At 34.2% G+C, this 18,368-nt stretch overlaps 1 protein-coding gene across 1 annotated transcript in view; it reads right to left on the bottom strand.

Annotated features, from left to right (window-relative positions):
* LOC145662592 (phospholipase DDHD1-like) overlaps positions 1-18,368 on the bottom strand; it is a 63,813-nt gene that overhangs the window by 25,134 nt on the left and 20,311 nt on the right. Inside the window, exons 6-9 of the mRNA XM_081728309.1 lie at positions 16,481-16,587; positions 12,100-12,273; positions 4,401-4,517; positions 2,577-2,734 (exon numbers count right to left, since the gene is read on the bottom strand). Of these exons, the coding sequence (XP_081584435.1) occupies positions 2,577-2,734; positions 4,401-4,517; positions 12,100-12,273; positions 16,481-16,587 (556 nt within the window). The remainder of the gene's footprint in view (positions 1-2,576; positions 2,735-4,400; positions 4,518-12,099; positions 12,274-16,480; positions 16,588-18,368) is intronic.

Raw genomic sequence — 18,368 nt, 5'->3', positions numbered from 1 at the left:
AAGATTTGTTCCTTTGATGAGTAAACTTTTCATGTATCCGGCAAACTGAATCATCATAATGTTCGCATACGGACTCCAAAGGTCAATATGTGGTGTGAACTTATGCATAATTGCATTATTGATCCATTCTTTTCAGAAAGTCTACCGTCAACAGTGATGTTTACCTGGACATGTTACAAGAGTTTACTCTGCCAAAATTAGAACACCTCCAGTCTGACGTCATATTCCAGCAGAATGAAGCACTACCTTACTGGTTCCTATACGCTCGTCAATTTCTCGATGAAAAGTTTCCGGATAGGTAGATTGAATGAGATGATTTGATTCGGTGGCCGCCAAGATCTCCTGACCTCACACCACTAGACTTTTTCTTATGAGGTTTTGTAAAGGATTAGGTGCATCGAACCAATGTTATAGATCTACAGAACTTGAAGACATGTTTTCTCAACGCATTTGAATATGTTACCGTCAAGCTCCTGGAGCATACATAGATAGAAATTGAATGCCGATTGGCCATTGTCCGTGCCATTAGGGATGAACACATTGACATGTATGAGGCAACAAAACTTTATGTTACCCTGTCACATGATGAAAACAGTTTATTATATAGTATAGTTTTAAAGTTATTAAGTCTAAAGTTGTAAAGACAGTATATGGTCACACAATATTTTCTATTTATTTTTTTAAGCCCATACATGAAATGGTCCGTTAAAACTTGCTCTTTCTTCGAATTTTGCAAATTCGGCTTTTAATACTCAAACAAAATTATATAGAGAATGTTTATAGCAACTGTCTAACATAGTGCTGGATACATATTTGGCTTTCGGTTGGAAATAAAAGTAGAATAATAAAAATGAATAATAGTAAAAGTGCAGACAGATTATCAATGTAGTGATGTAAGACAAAATCAATATATATATATATATATATATATATATATATATATATATATATAGGGTGACTGGTAATTCGATGCATTCTTTGCAGGGGGATTCTACAAGTACTTTGGAATATTTTTACTTATATGAACCGGTGGTCGCAAATCAATAGTTTCTAAGTAATTTGCACATGTGTGATTACGTTGAAATTTGCCGGCTAACGAGAGGTGAGCGAGAGTTTTAACCTGACTCACTTCCACATATTGTAGAGGGATGAAATTTTACGTGTGTAATCCTGCATATCTATGCTGGTCTTATGCTAATGTGCAGTTTGTAATTTTGCACCGTTGCTGTGTTTAGATCTGAACGTGAAGTAAGGTGTACTGGTCCAAAATCCATTACTGCATCTCAGAAAACAGAGTGGTAACACCGCAGAAGAACTTGCCCCTAGGAAATGACTGCATGGTTGGGAAGAGGTGGAATGAAGGTGGTGTGCGGTCAAGGAAAAAACGCGCTGTCGAATTTCATACCCAGAGTCATGCATCTGTCTGGTCAATATTTGAGCAGTGAACCGGTGCGTTGTTTTCCAGGAGGTGGGCACCTTTTGTCAGCATGTCATGCTCTGGGATTTCACCCCAGAACGACGACCAAAGCGATGATTACTTTTATATATATCAGCATCGGTATTATTACTCGCGTTGCAGGATTATGTGAAATTCCAAAGCGTGATATGCTGATAAAAGTTATCCGCCTCCTGGAAAACAACGCACCTGTTCACTGCTTGAATTTTGACCAGACAGTTGCACGACCCAGGATATGAAATCCGCCATGGTTCGCGTTTTCTCTTGACCGCACACCACCTTCATTCCACCTTTTCCCAACCATGCAGTCATTTCCTATGGGCAAGTTCTTCTGTGATGTTGCCACGCTGCTTTCTGACGCGCAGTAATGGATTTTGGACCACTGCACCTTACAGAGTTACGAGTTGTACACTCACGTCCAAAATTATTGTCGCATGTCTATAAATCTGTTGTTGTAGGAATATAATTTGATAACGAATTCGCTCGGTATTTCTTATAATGTTAGTATGTGCATAATCGGCAAAGACATGTATGTGGGAAATTTCATGTCAAAAGAGTAATAAATAAGAACAATAAAACGAAAATAAAACTTTATTGTCCATTTAGCAACATTTTGTTTTACTCATTCTAATTTTCGTATTTATAATTCTTTTCCTATGAAATTTACCACAAATATACATTTCCCGATTATACACATAATATCAGTATTAAAAGTACCCTGCAAAATCATTATCAAATTATATTCTTACAAGAAGACAGTTATAAATATGCGACAATCATTTTGGACATGAGTGTACATTCCACATGACCTACATAGATATGCAGGATTACACACGTAAAATTTCATCGCCGTACAATATTTGGAAGTGGGTCACGGTAAAACTTAGATTTTGAAGTGCAGAAAATATTAGCCAAGAAACAGTAAACTTCAGCAAGTACTATCTAAGATACAAGTAGCAAATCTTTGAAGGACTATATAATAACATACTTATATTTAATATTACTGAAACGAATCGTAAAATACACATGTGTATTATCTGTAAACTGGCTTAAATTGGCTTAGTACTTAATACAGAAAAAATTTAAATATAGTAATTTATCAACTTCATTAATGTCTTACCTGTATGCTACAGGATCAGATGGATGGAATACGTTGTACAACCTCCTACACAAACTTCGAGGGAAGATGTCTTTGTGGCGAAGAGGATTCTGGGGATCTTTAAAACGAAGAGCAAGAAACACTGACAATGGAGAGCCCAAACAGAAAAAGCTATCAATCTGAAAGAAATTAAAATGTAATCAGTATTAGTTATGCACTTTGTAAGTTATTTATGTATATATTCCCACAATTTACACCAGGCTATTTAAACAAATACATTATAAGCAGTTACTAATAATATTAGGGTTGGAGCACACTGATCGACACATAATTATAGTTTAGTCTGGAAGATTATATGTGTTTAAATTTTATCCACATTGTGTTTTTTGGTTGAGATCTCCAGGCTCTATTCGCATACATGTACGGAACAATGAACAACACAATCGCTTTAGAACACACTGTTCTTCTTTACTCTTTTTCAATAACTGTCAAAAATTAAGTACATAACCATCAGACAGAGTATCTTTTGTTATAATTTTGGAAAGAAACAGTGATTTTTTTTCTTTCCTGGCAAAGAAAGAAAATTAAATTAATGTAGGTTAATTAAAATAGTACTAAAGTTATATAGAGAAAAGAAAAGAGATGATTTTCTGACAATGATCTGATCTGATTTTAGTTTAGAGTAGCGTCCCTTTCACCAGCGAGGTTATATGAAACGTGGACCTACAGTTTAACGTGCAATTCGAACCATATGAGCTCCCGCCGGGAATCGAACCGGGTCTCGACCTCCAAAGGTGCGTACGCTAACCGCTTAGCCACGATGGAACTCTTTCCTGGTGATAATTCATTCTTTATTTCAGCTTTGAGATTGCTTTGGTCCGACTACGTACATGGAATAATTCATTATATATATAATGGATACCTACTAGAAAAAGGTAAAATAATCACCGATACATTATAAGTGCTTTTGCTAAATACTTTATTGGACTGGGAGGAAAAGAAGTAGGGAGCAAAAAAGAGAAAAATGAAAGATTAGAGAAACAGATGTAAAGCATCCACGTGGGCGTCATATTGAAATATTTTCAAGGGTCACATCCTAAGAATAGTAAACTGAAATATTTGCTTAACGTCCCCCCCCCCCCCAAGAAACTGATGAAATTATTTGGAGTTTTGTATCTCTTTCAGCACAAGGCTATATAAGATGGACCTACAACTTCACGTGAAATACAAACTTCATGAACTCTTATGAGGGATCATGCGCGCCATGGTGCAATGTAATAAGGATAACAAATAAATAATAATTAAATAAATAAAAATAGCAAATTAAATATTAGAATGACACATAATGCATACAGAACAAAAAACAAAAAAAAAAAAAAAAAAAAAGGACAAGGAACTAGTATCGAAGTGGAGTCGAAAAATTGGCTGAAACGTTGAGATTCTACAACATGACAGTCTCTACTTTCTCAGTATTAGGCAGCTTTTGTAGTAATTTGACCCATAGCGTAAATAAGTGAATATAATAAAAGAAATAATGCGAAACTCTTGACTCATTGTGTATGCTGGTAGTATCCACCACTTTAAATATTTTTACTGGTTTCCAAATGGTAAAAGAAAAAAAATTAATATCAGTGTGGGATATTTATCCAAGTATCAGTTATAAAATGGGGGAAAACGAGAAAATAAAAAAAAAAAAAAAAAAGAGAGAGAGAGAGAGAGAGAGAAGTTATTTAGCATATGAATATAAGACCACTACAATATATGCAAGCAATTAAAAACAAACTTAGTTTTATGAAAACAGAAATACTTCTTCATTCAATACACATTTCTTAATTACTATTATACCTCAAAAAGCAATCCAGATTTCGCTGGTTTAACCCAAGCAAAAGAGCTTCTTCTTCTTCTCAATAAACTTGGACTACAGTTTGCTGAAGATTCACCATCGAAAGAACCAGAACCTTCCTAAAAGAGAGAAAAAAGGAAAACACATTGTCTTCTGTCTCAGCTATTTGTTTCCACAAACAGTTCAATACATTTGCAAGATCTTTTAAAAATGTCCGCTATTTGGAAACAACTTACTCACAAAATTTTCTTTGTGCACTGAAAATTTGTTACAATTTAATGTCTAAGATTTATTAGCACAAGCATATTTGGCACTATGTTCCAATACAAAAGTTTCCATTTATTACTCTTTATTCCTAGTCACTAAAGAACAAACGGCTACTCTTTTTAAACTTCTACTTTTATATTATATATTATCAATTAATTTAGTAATAGTATATTACATTATTCTATGTAACATTCACCGACTCACACGGTTAAGACACAATAAAAATACACGTATTCCTTGTAAGGTTGAGAATTGTCTTCCAAGCCAGATTCAAAGAGAAAGACAAAACAAAGAAACAGAAAAAGCGCTATTATGGAAAGAAAAATAGGACAGAGAAAAGCATGTGGTATGGAAAGTAGAGCAAGGAACAGATAAATAGATAGAAAGAGAAAGAGAGAGAAAGTTATTATAAGGGAAGAGATAATGCTGTACGGATTCCTTTCAGACTGACTAAGTCAAAGAACACCACAAGAGAAGGCTCCGAGTACTCTGGTGTACGGAGACCAAGTTGCTAACTACGGTACTAAGGCACCTTTGCTTTCAATATGGACGTAAATCCATCCTTCAAGTCCAGCATTCTGATGTAGAAACGAACTTACAAACCGATAGTGTGAGTGGTTTACTGCGGAGTGAACAAACAGGAGTGTCGCAAGAAACTGTTGACAAACTGCATTTTAACCTAGCGCTCTAAATTCAATCCTTGTGCCTCCCGGGACTTACATGGGTTGAAAACAATTGTTCGTAAGTTTATAAAAATAAGCAATTATATCTTAATGCTTACAAAGCGTAAATCGTCCAAGCGTTGGAGTCAAATGACTGTTCTTTGCATTTTGAAATCGCTTGTTTAATGTTAAACAAAATCACCGAAGATAGGGAATATATACGAAGAGTTTTGTTTTGTGATGAAATCATTATCTACAAGTCCTCTCACTGGTCTTACGATGTGGTATTTTAGACATTTCCCCGAGAAATGGATAAGTTGCAGCGGGCTGCTCCCTTGATATTATCACCCGATTGGATTGTTTATTTATTTGATACCTTTGGGAATACTTTAAGATTAATTATGTCTACTGTTCCCCTGTTGAAGATTGCTACAATTTGTTGGGGATCATTCATATTATAATACTGTTGATGTTGACATGTTGCAACTTGTGTGGGATGACGTATGCTGAGGTTCATTAATGTCAAACAAAACTTGGTGAGTTGTTCAACTGATAGTTTGGAATATCCTTATGTATAAGACATGCTTCCTATATCGCTAGATTTCCATCAGAATACGAAGAATAAATTCTTGAAGATAATCAAACTATCCTGCGTTATCATCTATTTTGCAATTATTATTATTATTATTATTATTATTATTATTATTATTATTAATAATAATAATAATAATAATAATAATAATAATAATAATAATAATAATAATAATAATAATAAAGTGATGTGGTGCATTGTTGAGTGAGCGATCCTCCCTCTTACTAATTTTAACCCCAAACTACTGAAGTAAGTCTCTAATCTCTCGCAAAACACACACGATGTCCTATAAAAATTAATAAATATTCAGGAAAATATGTTGTATAAAATTGGGCAAAACGTAGTCCCTTATTATTGGTCCATTTCAACTACAAGTAATTGAGACGTTTGGAAATTATCAGAAAAAATTACATCATATTCGACAAACTGTAGTTTTTACGAAATTTATCGCAGAATTTTTATTTAAATCTTCCGGGAGGGGTGGAGCAGATTAAGTGAGTCCTCATATTTGACTGACTTCAACTGCAAGACTGGGAATTATGTGAACATCACAAACATGATATATAGGATGTGCTGAAGGCCTCGGTAAATAAGAAAAATAAATAAATAAATAAAAATAAAAAAGTACAACAATGACTCTATATATGACTGTTAAAAGAATTTAAAAATGTTTTATAACAATGAATATATATATGACGGTTAAAGAATTTAAACTCTGTTATAACAACATTTATATATATGTCTGTATTTTCATTAATTTCGATCGTGTCTGAAGAAGGATATGCTAGATATCCGAAACAGTTACAAATTATAATTTAAAATAAAGTAAAGTTTTAAGCTTTGGTCAGTGTCTCTTTTGTTATCACAAACATGTACATCATATTGTGTTAAAATCAATAATATTTACAAAAGCTATCAAAAACAGAAAGAAAGAATGAAAGAAAAAGAAAGAAAAAGAAAGAATGAATGAATAAATGAATGAAAGAAAGAATGAATAAATGAATGAATGAAAGAAAGAATGAATCAATCAATATCTATCTATCTATCTATCTATCTATCTATATATATATATATATATATATATATATATATAAACATTGGGAGTGGGTTCATTCTCTTGTTCTCAACTGATTATAAATAAAAGTGGTAAAAATGATTGTGCAGCCTCAGAAAGTACATGCCATATTCCATGAAAATCTAATATTTACGAAAGTTATCTTGGATCATATTTTTTTAAATCGGAGGAAGGGAGAATGCCTATCACATTAGTGGGCTAAACTCGCTCCTACTCTTAACTATTTAATTCTAAAGGCATGGGATTACGGAAGAGATCGAAGAAAATAAACATAACATTGTATCAAAACCGAGTGGATTTTATATAAGTTATCGTGGAATTAAAAATTCGGGGGAAGGTGATACCATTACTTTTTTCGATTTTAGTTTCATGCGAAGTGATCGACTGTGGAATCTTAAAGAATATGTACGACATATTACACCAAAATTGAACAGCCGTAATGGAAATTATCGTGGAACATTCTTTGAAATTGAGGGGGAAGGGTGAATTCAGACTTTTGTTCCTGGCAGATTTTAATCCTAAACAGTGGGGACATTTCCAATATCATAAAAAAAATATGCATTAAGTTTTGTCATAATCGAATTTTTTTACATGGGGCGGATTTCACCCTCTTTTACTTGATGAATTGCAAACCAAACAATATGGTTATTTCTGCAATTAGAAGGAAGGCACATACCATACAAGACCTATCGTGGAATAGACGGATGGACAAACACACAAATGCCAATCGAGACGAATAGTATATCCTTCGCTAACACTCACTTCAATTATTACATTGTTACCATTCTGCTTTGAACTTAATACCTACTTCTTTCTTCAGCTAATCACACTAACAATTACATTTGAACATTTGCATATTTGATTATATTAAACACTACTAATGGCATCATTACCATAATTATACTGAAAAGAAGAAAATTATGCCTCTTAAAACAAACCATCAACTTATTCTGCAGTATAATTTCTCAAAATACTAATACTTAAAACTATTTCTATTGCAAATTAAGCTCGAATTTACACACATGAATACTGTTTCACTAGAATTTATGTTTGCTAATATCTACATTAATCACGGTGTATTGAAATTTTAACAAGCTGTCATAATGCCACTTGGTCTTGTGTTCTGGCAGAATAAATTACAATTTAAGTTTGTCACAATATTTTGATTCTTATTCTGGCTTTTTTAAAATTATGAATTACGAGCTGAGAACAAATACTGTATTTACATTGAAAGGTATTACGAAAAAAAGCAGAACATGAAGCATTCTTTCTTTACGATCAAATGTAAACAATGATTTATCAAGAAGTTGAGTATATCAAAGCTACATGCGATGGAACCTACTGCTTAAAAGGAAATCAAAACTACTACCTGGGTGCAGTCTCGTATTTACGCGCCAGGGCCAAAAGCTGCAAATTCCCAGGGGGAGACATTTAAAAACTCGAGACTGAAGTATGGATGCGGAAAAAAGAGGCTGTTCATGAATGAAATTTAGGGAGATCTAAACTGAAAACAATGTTTGGTATTACAGCGCGACCTACTTTTCCTGTTATGATTATATTGGTTCTAGAAGGAGATGACGATATTGCTTATAGTTCTGCCTTTGCAGCCAATAATGTTTTGTTTTTGTTGGGACACTTGTGTTTTTTCTGCTTACATATAACTGAATACGAACAAATACGAGGGGCGTAAAATTTCCTTCGGTCCAGGAGCGCACGTAATGACATCTTTTTAATGATCTATGGTGGCGAAAATGTTAAAACATGGCCCTTTATCTGAGCCAAATACGTATATCAGAGATTGAACACGGGATCAAGCCACAGAAAATAATTCGTCATGAAATATCAGGTCGTGTATGGCCATACGAATGTGCATGATAATGTTCTTACACACTGTAAGAAACTTTCTACAGTGCCCGAGAATTATCTTGGCAGTCCCACCGCTATTGCTCAAATGCAGTCCCACTGGTTAAAGAAGACGTTTCGTTCAATTCAACGTCCAATCTCAGGAAAGAGAAAATGCGCGAACACAAATACCAACTTAACAGTAAACTGTGTTCTCTACAACAGGAAAGCGAAAGGAAATGAACTGAAATGGGAGATTCATTTCTGACAAATATACTTTTCATCTTTGTATAACGATAACTGGAGTTCGAGAAGACGTAAATGCTATATTTTTTGCTTTTCAATTTATATAACTTTCATGAAGAATATGATTATTTTATATTTGAATTTTATATTGTAAATATGTGGAAAATAATTTTAAATGATAGCCACTTAGTTTTTATTCTGTTCTAACAACATTCAGATTTAAACATGCTACAAACTTGCGTTCTGTTGAAGAAGACACAAACATGCAGTGGACGAAATGGAAAGGGAAGTCCAAAGTTTATTTTAAAGAAACCCCCATGTTTTTACCTATCACGGTTCTTGAATTAGAGGATGATATGTGAACGTGTTTCTTGCGCGCGGAAACAGAGCGTGGGGGTTGTGAATGTAGCTTCGAAAATCCTAATATTTACCGCTAGGGCACAGGAACAGCGCTTCCAGAAAACACAAACACAAACACACACACACACACACACACAAAAAAAAAAAAAGTGAAACTAAATGAACTGGAAAGCGCGTATTTTCTTTGTGTAGGGCTATACAGTGTGTAGTGACTGGTGAGAGTTGTGAATCCTTTGTTTTGTTATCATGTTTGAAATTTTGTGTATAAGAATGGGTGATAGTGCCATAAAGAAAGGCAAGCCGTTGCATAGTGATGCAAGAGACATTGTTTTTAATGTTTACAATTTTTTTGCAGCAAATAATAATAAATCTGATAGTGTGCGTGAAACCTCCCGAGCAACATGTGTCAGTGAGAGATCCGTGTGGCGAGTTGTGAAAGAGAAGGAGAAAAGTCTAAATGCAGGATAACCCGTCGTGACACCCGGTAATGCAAGACCAAATACCCAGAAAAGACAAACAAATTTAGATTCTTTCGACGAAGCAGTAGTTCGTAGAACAATTCACAATACGTATGCTGAAGGCATTGCCGTGACCGTAAATAAATTATTGTATGAACTTAAGAAAAGCATTAACTTGAAGGGTTCTGAGTGGGTATTACGACAAATACTGCACAAGTTGGGTTTTAGGTTTAAAAAACATTCTATTGGGAATAGAAATCTGCTTCTTGAAAGAAACGATATTGTCGTTTGGCGACATAAATATATACGCGAAGTGAGGAGGTTGCGCGTAAACGAACCTCAAAGACAATTTGTTTACTTGGATGAAAGTTTTGTTCATACGCATCATACTGTACCGAAAGTCTGGTTGGACTCGAAGGGCTCTGGAGGGTTACGAGTTCCTACTGGAAAAGGTCCTCGGTTCATTCTCGTTCATGCCGATAGTGAAAACGGGTTTGTAGAAGGTGCAAAGCTGGTCTTTTTCTCTAAATCAAGCGCTGGAGATTATCATGGTGACATGAATGGCGATAAATTTTTTTCGTGGTTTCAAGAGCAACTCATTCCAAATTTGCCAGAAAACTCAGTGATCATTCTTGACAATGCTCCATTTCATAACAAACAAATTGAAAAAGTTCCAACTTCCAATAGTAGAAAATCAGAAATGTTGTCCTGGTTATCGGCTCATAATGTACCCCATAGTCCGGATTTCTTGAAAGCTGAACTTTATGAATTGATAAAGAAAAACAAACCTCAACATGTAAAATACGTTATTGATGAATTTGCAACAAGCAAAGGACATAAAGTAATAAGACTACCGCCATACCATGCTGACCTTAACCCTATTGAATTAATATGGGCAAACGTGAAGAAATACATCGCTGTCAATAACAAAACTTTTACCAAACAAGGTGTAGAGAAGCTTATTGAAGAAGCTTTCAAACAAGTAACGAATGAAGACTGGAGGAAGGCTGTTGGAAACTCGCGTAAATGGGAACAGTTTTACTGGGAAAAGGACTGTCTTATGGATGAACGGGTTGACAATTTAATTGTGAGTGTTGGAAGCCATTCAGAATCCGATAGTTCTGTAAGAGACAGTGATCGGGAAGACGGGCCTGGAATTTATAGCGACGATTCAGATGACCTCGGTTGCTCACCAATGATAGACTAAAGGTAAGAGTACATTATTTCTACTTGCATTGTTCTGATTTATTGTGTACATTTTAAAATATTCTGATAATTGTTAGTGTAATCTTATTTTTTTCTTTTTTTGTCATAACAATGCACATATATACTAGAATTATACAATTGTTATCTAAATTCTCCCATAGTTTGCTAACAGCATATTATTACACTGCAGTTTCGACGTGACGTGCGAAGCGTTCAGTGTGCTTTCTAAGTACTATTTGTGAATAGCGTAAGTTGGTAGCCTTGCAACTGAGAGCGCTGACGTCACTGCCAAGATAGTTCTCGTCGACTGTAGTGTACCTGTTTTCGCCGAGTGACTGTGATCCAGGAACATTCAAAAGAAAAATGAGAAACTTGACTGAATTTACAGCTCTTCAATATTTGCAACAAATATCCAAAAGCAGCAGTGAAACATTTTGAAGTTTATAAACAAATCTTTATTATTATTATTACTAATAATAATAATAATAATAATAATAATAATAATAATAATAATAATCATCATCATCATCATCATCATCATCATCATCATCATCATCATCATCATCATCATCATCATCATCATCATCATCATCATCATCATCATCATCATCATCATCATCATCATCATCATCATCATCATCATCATCATCATCATCATCATCATCATCATCATCATCATCATCATCATCATCATCATCATCATCATCATCATCATCATCATCATCATCATCATCATCATCATCATCATCATCATCATCATCATCATCATCATCATCATCATCATCATCATCATCATCATCTAAATGTTCTATTTTATACAATATTATTTAGTTCCGGAGGTAATGAAATGTTTATCTAATATGTTCATTAGTTTTCGAAAAAAGGCCTTCCATGCCTTATTTGAAATCGTGTTTATGTTTGTTTTTTTTCCTTCCTCACTTTATATTTTTCACATTTACCTAACTGAATGTGCTTCATAATGATTAAACTTACATGTGCTAAAATGTCATTCGGTGGCACCCATCCAGTAACGATATCATAGAATATTACACAGCCTAAGGAATGAGCTATCACTGAAACTTTCCCACCATTTGCGACGAAATATGGGTTTCGTTGTGCAAACATACTATATAACCTATTCAATTCCTCGCATAATCCTCTTTGCACCTGTAAATATAAAATTATACCTTACTAAACTGAGTTATACAATAATAAACAAGATACTATTTTAACACACTTACTTTATGACACTTCATTACAGAAGTATAGCAAAAAGGTTCATACTAGCTTTGCTATCTTAAATAACTTAAACCAGAAATACAAATTACTGAACTAAACAATGTTGAATTAAAAATATTTTTTTAAATAAAATAATATTTTTAAATAAACGTTGATTTGTTCAGTGATTCGTATTTCTAGTTTAAGCAAAAATGTATAAATCTGTGAGAAAACTTTCACTAAGTATTCTTAAAATGCATTTAAAAATATAAGGAACACTGAACTGTCATATAATCATAGACTTATACAGGGTGATTCTTTTAAAACTCACGGATTTCATTTGGGTCTAGAATTTCTAACTGAAGTCCGATTTTCATGCGGTTTGTGGCAAATGATCAAGGACGGATGGGAGATTTATGGGACTGTTTAATTGTTCAAATTCATCCGAGATAATATAGATCACGCCTCAAGAAAAACAGCAAATTTTCGCCAGTGTACCTTACAATTAGAATGAGGTTTTGGATTTTTGAAGCGAAACTGCAGAAAACAAATTAAGTGTTAGTGAGAATACAAATTAAGTGATAGTGGTAACGCCCATAAATCACATGTTAAATAGCTATAGCTGATTTCTTGCCACAAACGACGGAGATTTCTTGAGTGACCTAAGGAGTCGATAACTGACATCTTTCACAACACCCGCCTGCGGGATCCGATGTTCCCTGTCTCACTCAGAACCGATCCTGTTTCTTCCAATTTATTCACTAGCGACCACATTATGTTCCTGTCTGAGGAAGAATGTGAGGTAAATTTGTTTCTGAACGCTCTTTGCATAGCAACACCAGATTCCGTTCTCCAAAGTTTTAACGATAAAATGATGTTCTTCCAAAGTGTACATTATTCTCACTGTGCGCTGATCATACTCACACAGTAGCACAGAATTGTACAGCACAATTCCCAATACAGCCGGCCCAGTTTCCTGTTTCTTATTGACCTTGGCAAGATTGTCATCTAACGAACAAAACTCAAATCTCCACACCACACCGAACTTCATTCCAATTGTAAGGTACACTGGCGAAAATTTGTTGTTTTTCTTGAGGCGTAATCGATATTACCCCAGATGAATTTAAACCAGTAAACATAGTCCCATAAATCTCCCATTCTTTCTTGATCATTTGCCACAAACCGCATGAAAATCAGACTTCAGTTAGAAATTCTAGACCCAAATAAAATCCGTGAGTTTTAAAAGAATCACCCGTTATAACAACTGAATAATTTTACACATAGAAGTTGAGGAAAATACCATTAAATGTTAAGGACTTGTACTTTAAATCAAATAAATAGTAATAACAATTATAATGAAGAACATTGCTTGAAAGACGTATATTTTCAGTTGTAAGCTACTAAAAACGTCACGCGCTTCTGCCTGAAAATTACGGTACATAACTCAAGCACTTCAAGAAATTATATTATACAGGAACAAGTTATATCTAAAATATCCATGTACACACAAGAAGATGTATCTGGGTACCAGACGGATATTTACCGCCTGGAGATTAATTTTTACCTTTTACGTTCATATTTAACCTTATAATCTCACAAGTAACTATTTCTCAAAATCACTCAGTTGAAGAGCTAAGTATAAAGCTCGAAAATTAAGTAGAATACAAAAAGACTTCTGGTTAGTTATAAAATGTTTCTTGTACCACCAGGAATTAACTCGGGATGAGTATACAAAGACATGTAAGATAATCATTAGGCTACCATGTAACTAGTACTATAACGCCTAGATTATGTTATACAGTCCTATAAAGTAACGAAAAGTAAAATTATAAGATATGGATTAAAACTGATTATTTGATATCTTCTTAATTGTCATCTTATTTCGAAAATATAAGACCATTTTTATTGGATATTCTAGTAATATTACTTTAGAACAATCTTCTGCACTTTATGTAAAATCTACAGGAAATTAACATTTCTTCATACGAGAAATATATGTATTGCTGGTCATGAAGACGATAAACTAGTGTAGTAGTTTGCACATCAACCCGGTCCTAGTTGTACATTTGACACTCTTTGAACATCAAATTCGCAACTATACACACATCCCTCGGTCTTATGGATCTCTCTTTAACAGATACCAGAAACAACGGACAAAGTCTGAAGGTGTTGATTCAGTTTGGCAGTGGTTCTTATGAACATGTCCCGCAGACACCAGTCATTGTTTTGGGAGCTGTCTGCTAGTGGATGGACTGTCATTTTATTACATGAGTGGAACCATGCATGCTTCTTATTATAGTATACATTTACAATGTACAGGTATTTTACAGTGTCAGTTTGGATAGTGTATTTGATTAAATTTCCCTTTTTTATCTGTTAAAGGAGGGAAGGATACGATGTGAAAAACGATAGGTTGTTTTTTAGTGTTCCGATAAAATAACCACATAGGCCTATACCAATGGATTTTTTGTGGAAAAACAATGAACGCATTGCGCATCACGACAATGCTTCTTCGCATACTGCTTTCAATGTTAAGCAATTTCTGGTAGCTAAGAAAATTCCAGTGCTGGAACAACCGTCTTATTAGCCGGACTTGGCACCGTGATTTTTTCCTTTTCGGGAACTGAAATCCACACTCAAGGGAACTCATTTTCAGATTGTGGAAGAGGTGAGGCAGAAAAAGATACCAGTACTCAAGACAGTGACACCTGAAGATATTTACAACTGCTTCCAACAATGGGAACTTCGTAAGCAAACGTATATAGAGAAGGGAGGGAAGTATGTACTTTTTAATTTGTAAGTCTGCGACAAACCGTACGTTTGGCTCCAGTCCCGTTACTCTTTAGCCAGACCTCGTATATATCAGTTACAGTTCATTTCCAGATAAAATATAACCAACTTTTACAGTATATAATGCATGAATACGAGGCTAGTCCGTATTTCTACATCACTGCATATACAGCAAACGCATAACAGAATTATTATGATTGCAATTTAAAACTTCGTTCTCTAAAATCAGTTCGTGCAAAGAACTTTGAGTTCATAGTCGATGACATGGATTACAAGTTTGAATTAGTTCTTCAGTAGTTGAAAGATCTTCCAATCATGCACACTGGATTTGAGATTTTTTTTTTCTGCTGCGCGGTTTCCAAACTGTTCTGTGAAACTTATCACATTTAATTTGTACGACGTTGTTGAAAACCAACTCGAATATTTGCTGGCATTACTGGCACATAGATATTTACAAAGGCAAGTATCAGTGTTGAAGTAACGACACCTAGGATTTCTTAGTGAAGCAGATAGTAGTGTTACTGATAAATAAACAATACATATAATGCGAAAACTAGCCTTGGTGAAACGACTACCAATTCAAAATGCAGTTCAAAAGGGTCCCGGTACTTCTCGTTCATTTCCCTTTCCAAAATTTTTAAAACATTACTCTATCTTACTGATCAAACTGATTTTCAGCCGGGATACTGAAGAAATCACAGTTACTCACATACAGGGGATATATTAGGATAAGATTGTGTTTGCATCTACTACATAATGAACACATGACTAAATATCAATATAACGCGGAAAACAATTATGATCAATTTGAAACTTAATACCCTTTGTGCCACATCCCACAACAATATGACATGAATTAAATTAGCATGTTTGAACTTATTCATATTTAAAAATATTAAAAGCAACTGGTGCACTAGTAGTAGTTAAGTAACATGGTGTCCCGACTTCGGTTTAGGGGGCGCGGTGGCTCAGTGGTAGAGCGTTCACCTCTGGTGCTTGGGGTCCCGGGTTCGATCCCAGCCCTCGCCAAGTGAACTTTGTGGTGGACAAACACCGTGCTCGTGGGTTTTCTCGGGGTTCTTCCGTTTCCTCCCACTTTCTTCATTCCACCATTTCACTCATCTCTCATCATCACCGTCTCCTTTAGCCTAACCGGCATAACCGTGGGACGTAAAACTTAAAGATTTCATTTCATTTTTTCCGACTTCGGTTTTCTGTTGATGATTAGCATTTCAGTGCTGGAGTAGCATACCGACACCGAAATTATTCTTTAAACATGCGCTATTAAACTGATACGCATTAAGTTAATAAGTTGAGTTTGAAGATCATTTATACCTTCTATAAACTATTTACAAATGGAACTTACCTCGACTCCATACAACGGGCTAGTATAATACATTATATCCATTGCACTTGAATTAAGCATTTGTCTAAGGCCAAGTAATTTGTGAGGTGTAATGGACTCTACTATTCCTAAAACAAAAATATACATATAAACATTAATATTTTATTAGAATTAGATCGACTCAGTAGAAAAATGATCATATTTGGAACCCAAAAACTTAAGTTTGTTGTCAAGCAGGTTTGATGTAGGATAAACATGGTGAGTACAAGATTCATTGGAGTATTCCAGTTCAACAAACAAATGCACATGTCTATTAGAATTTCCATCTCTTCTACTATATTCAAGTTTCCAGTATCAAATAGAATCTGAAGTCCAAATATGACCATTTTGTCACTGAGCTATCAGTTTTACGAATATTCTATCTTAATAATAAGATTAGGTTCTTCCGAACGAAACATCGATAAGCTTAGCAATACAAGTAATAATTCGACATTACGAAAGATTGTAGTGCCCTGTACAAATACTGGTTTGTACGATGGCGAAACTGTAACTCACATTATTAATATAAGATCTTAGTTTTGATCAGATTTTTCTGATAGATAACGTTATGTACTGGTGTAATAATGTGTAACATGACATTTTGACAAGGTCCATACGGAATACAGACTAATTCATGAATTCCCCTTAGTGTTCCATTCACACATAACTGAATGAACAGGCATGACTGCAGATGACAACCTACAAACATTCATGTTCTACACAAATCTGTTCACTCTTTCAGTGTATAATTTCACCTAAATCAATTTTAAGTGTTGCTCGGTAGAACTGATTCTTAATAGGAAATTTTTGGTGTATGCAGTGTATATATTTAATGAAATGTGTACGGTGCATTGTAGGAACTATAGTGCGCTACACGAATTATAACTATACTCGCATGTCGGTTTTGGGGTGAATACTAAGTATATTTCTCTATTTAATTTATTTATTTTACAAGTGGTCTAATACATAGCACATGATTCATCTATTCATCTGTGGTGATGGAATGCTTTTTGGCCATATACAATTCATCTAATGTGTAAAATATCACACAGTAAAGAGAAAAGCAAGGTAAGTGTAATATGGATATATTCAAGTGACACGAAAGCTGATAAAATACCACAACAATTCAGATGACAAACACTGATATTTCCCTTATAGACTTGATTTGCCATCAGTATCTGACTTCCATATGTTGAAACCAACAGATATGAAGTTATTGTTTTAAAGTACAATGGATTCACATTTAATCTGGATAAAATATGACGTGAAATAGCAGTTTCAGTAGTATAGAACAAGCTTTTTCACAGACGGCATTAAAAAGTTAATAAAATCTTTGGAAACATTACCTTTGATGTTATTTATAAATTTGTCTGGCGATATGGCATATGTACACTCAGTATATGTATAAACGTGTGATTATGAGTATTACTGTGCAATGTATGTTAATGTCTTGTTTGAAGGAATTCTATAATTACAAATATTGTTTCATGTAACAACAGAAGATACTTGAGTAAAAATTCTAAAAATGCTGGAATTTTAACACAGGTGACATATAATCTTTAAAAATTTATTAACATCTAACAACTAACATCTAGGCATCTAACAACTGTTTGACATTTACAATATATTAAATATCATAAACTGCAAACATATTGTTAATATTGTATTATGCAAAAAATCAGAACAATTTCAGTTAATCAAAACAATGTTAATAAAGACCTAGTGACAGAATGTCTCAAATGGAAGAATTAAATTTTGACTATGATTACATTCCAGGTACCTCTAAATGCTGATCTTTCGACTATTTTGTAGATATGATATACTGAAGCAAAAACCATATTAAAAATGTATTATTGAAATAAATAACCCG

The sequence above is a fragment of the Thermobia domestica genome, chromosome 10 (genome assembly GCF_964235325.1).
Source record: "Thermobia domestica chromosome 10, izTheDome1.hap1.1, whole genome shotgun sequence".
NCBI lineage: Eukaryota > Metazoa > Arthropoda > Insecta > Zygentoma > Lepismatidae > Thermobia > Thermobia domestica.
Note: the sequence above shows the minus strand (reverse complement) of the source record. Positions and strands in the feature narration are given on the sequence as shown.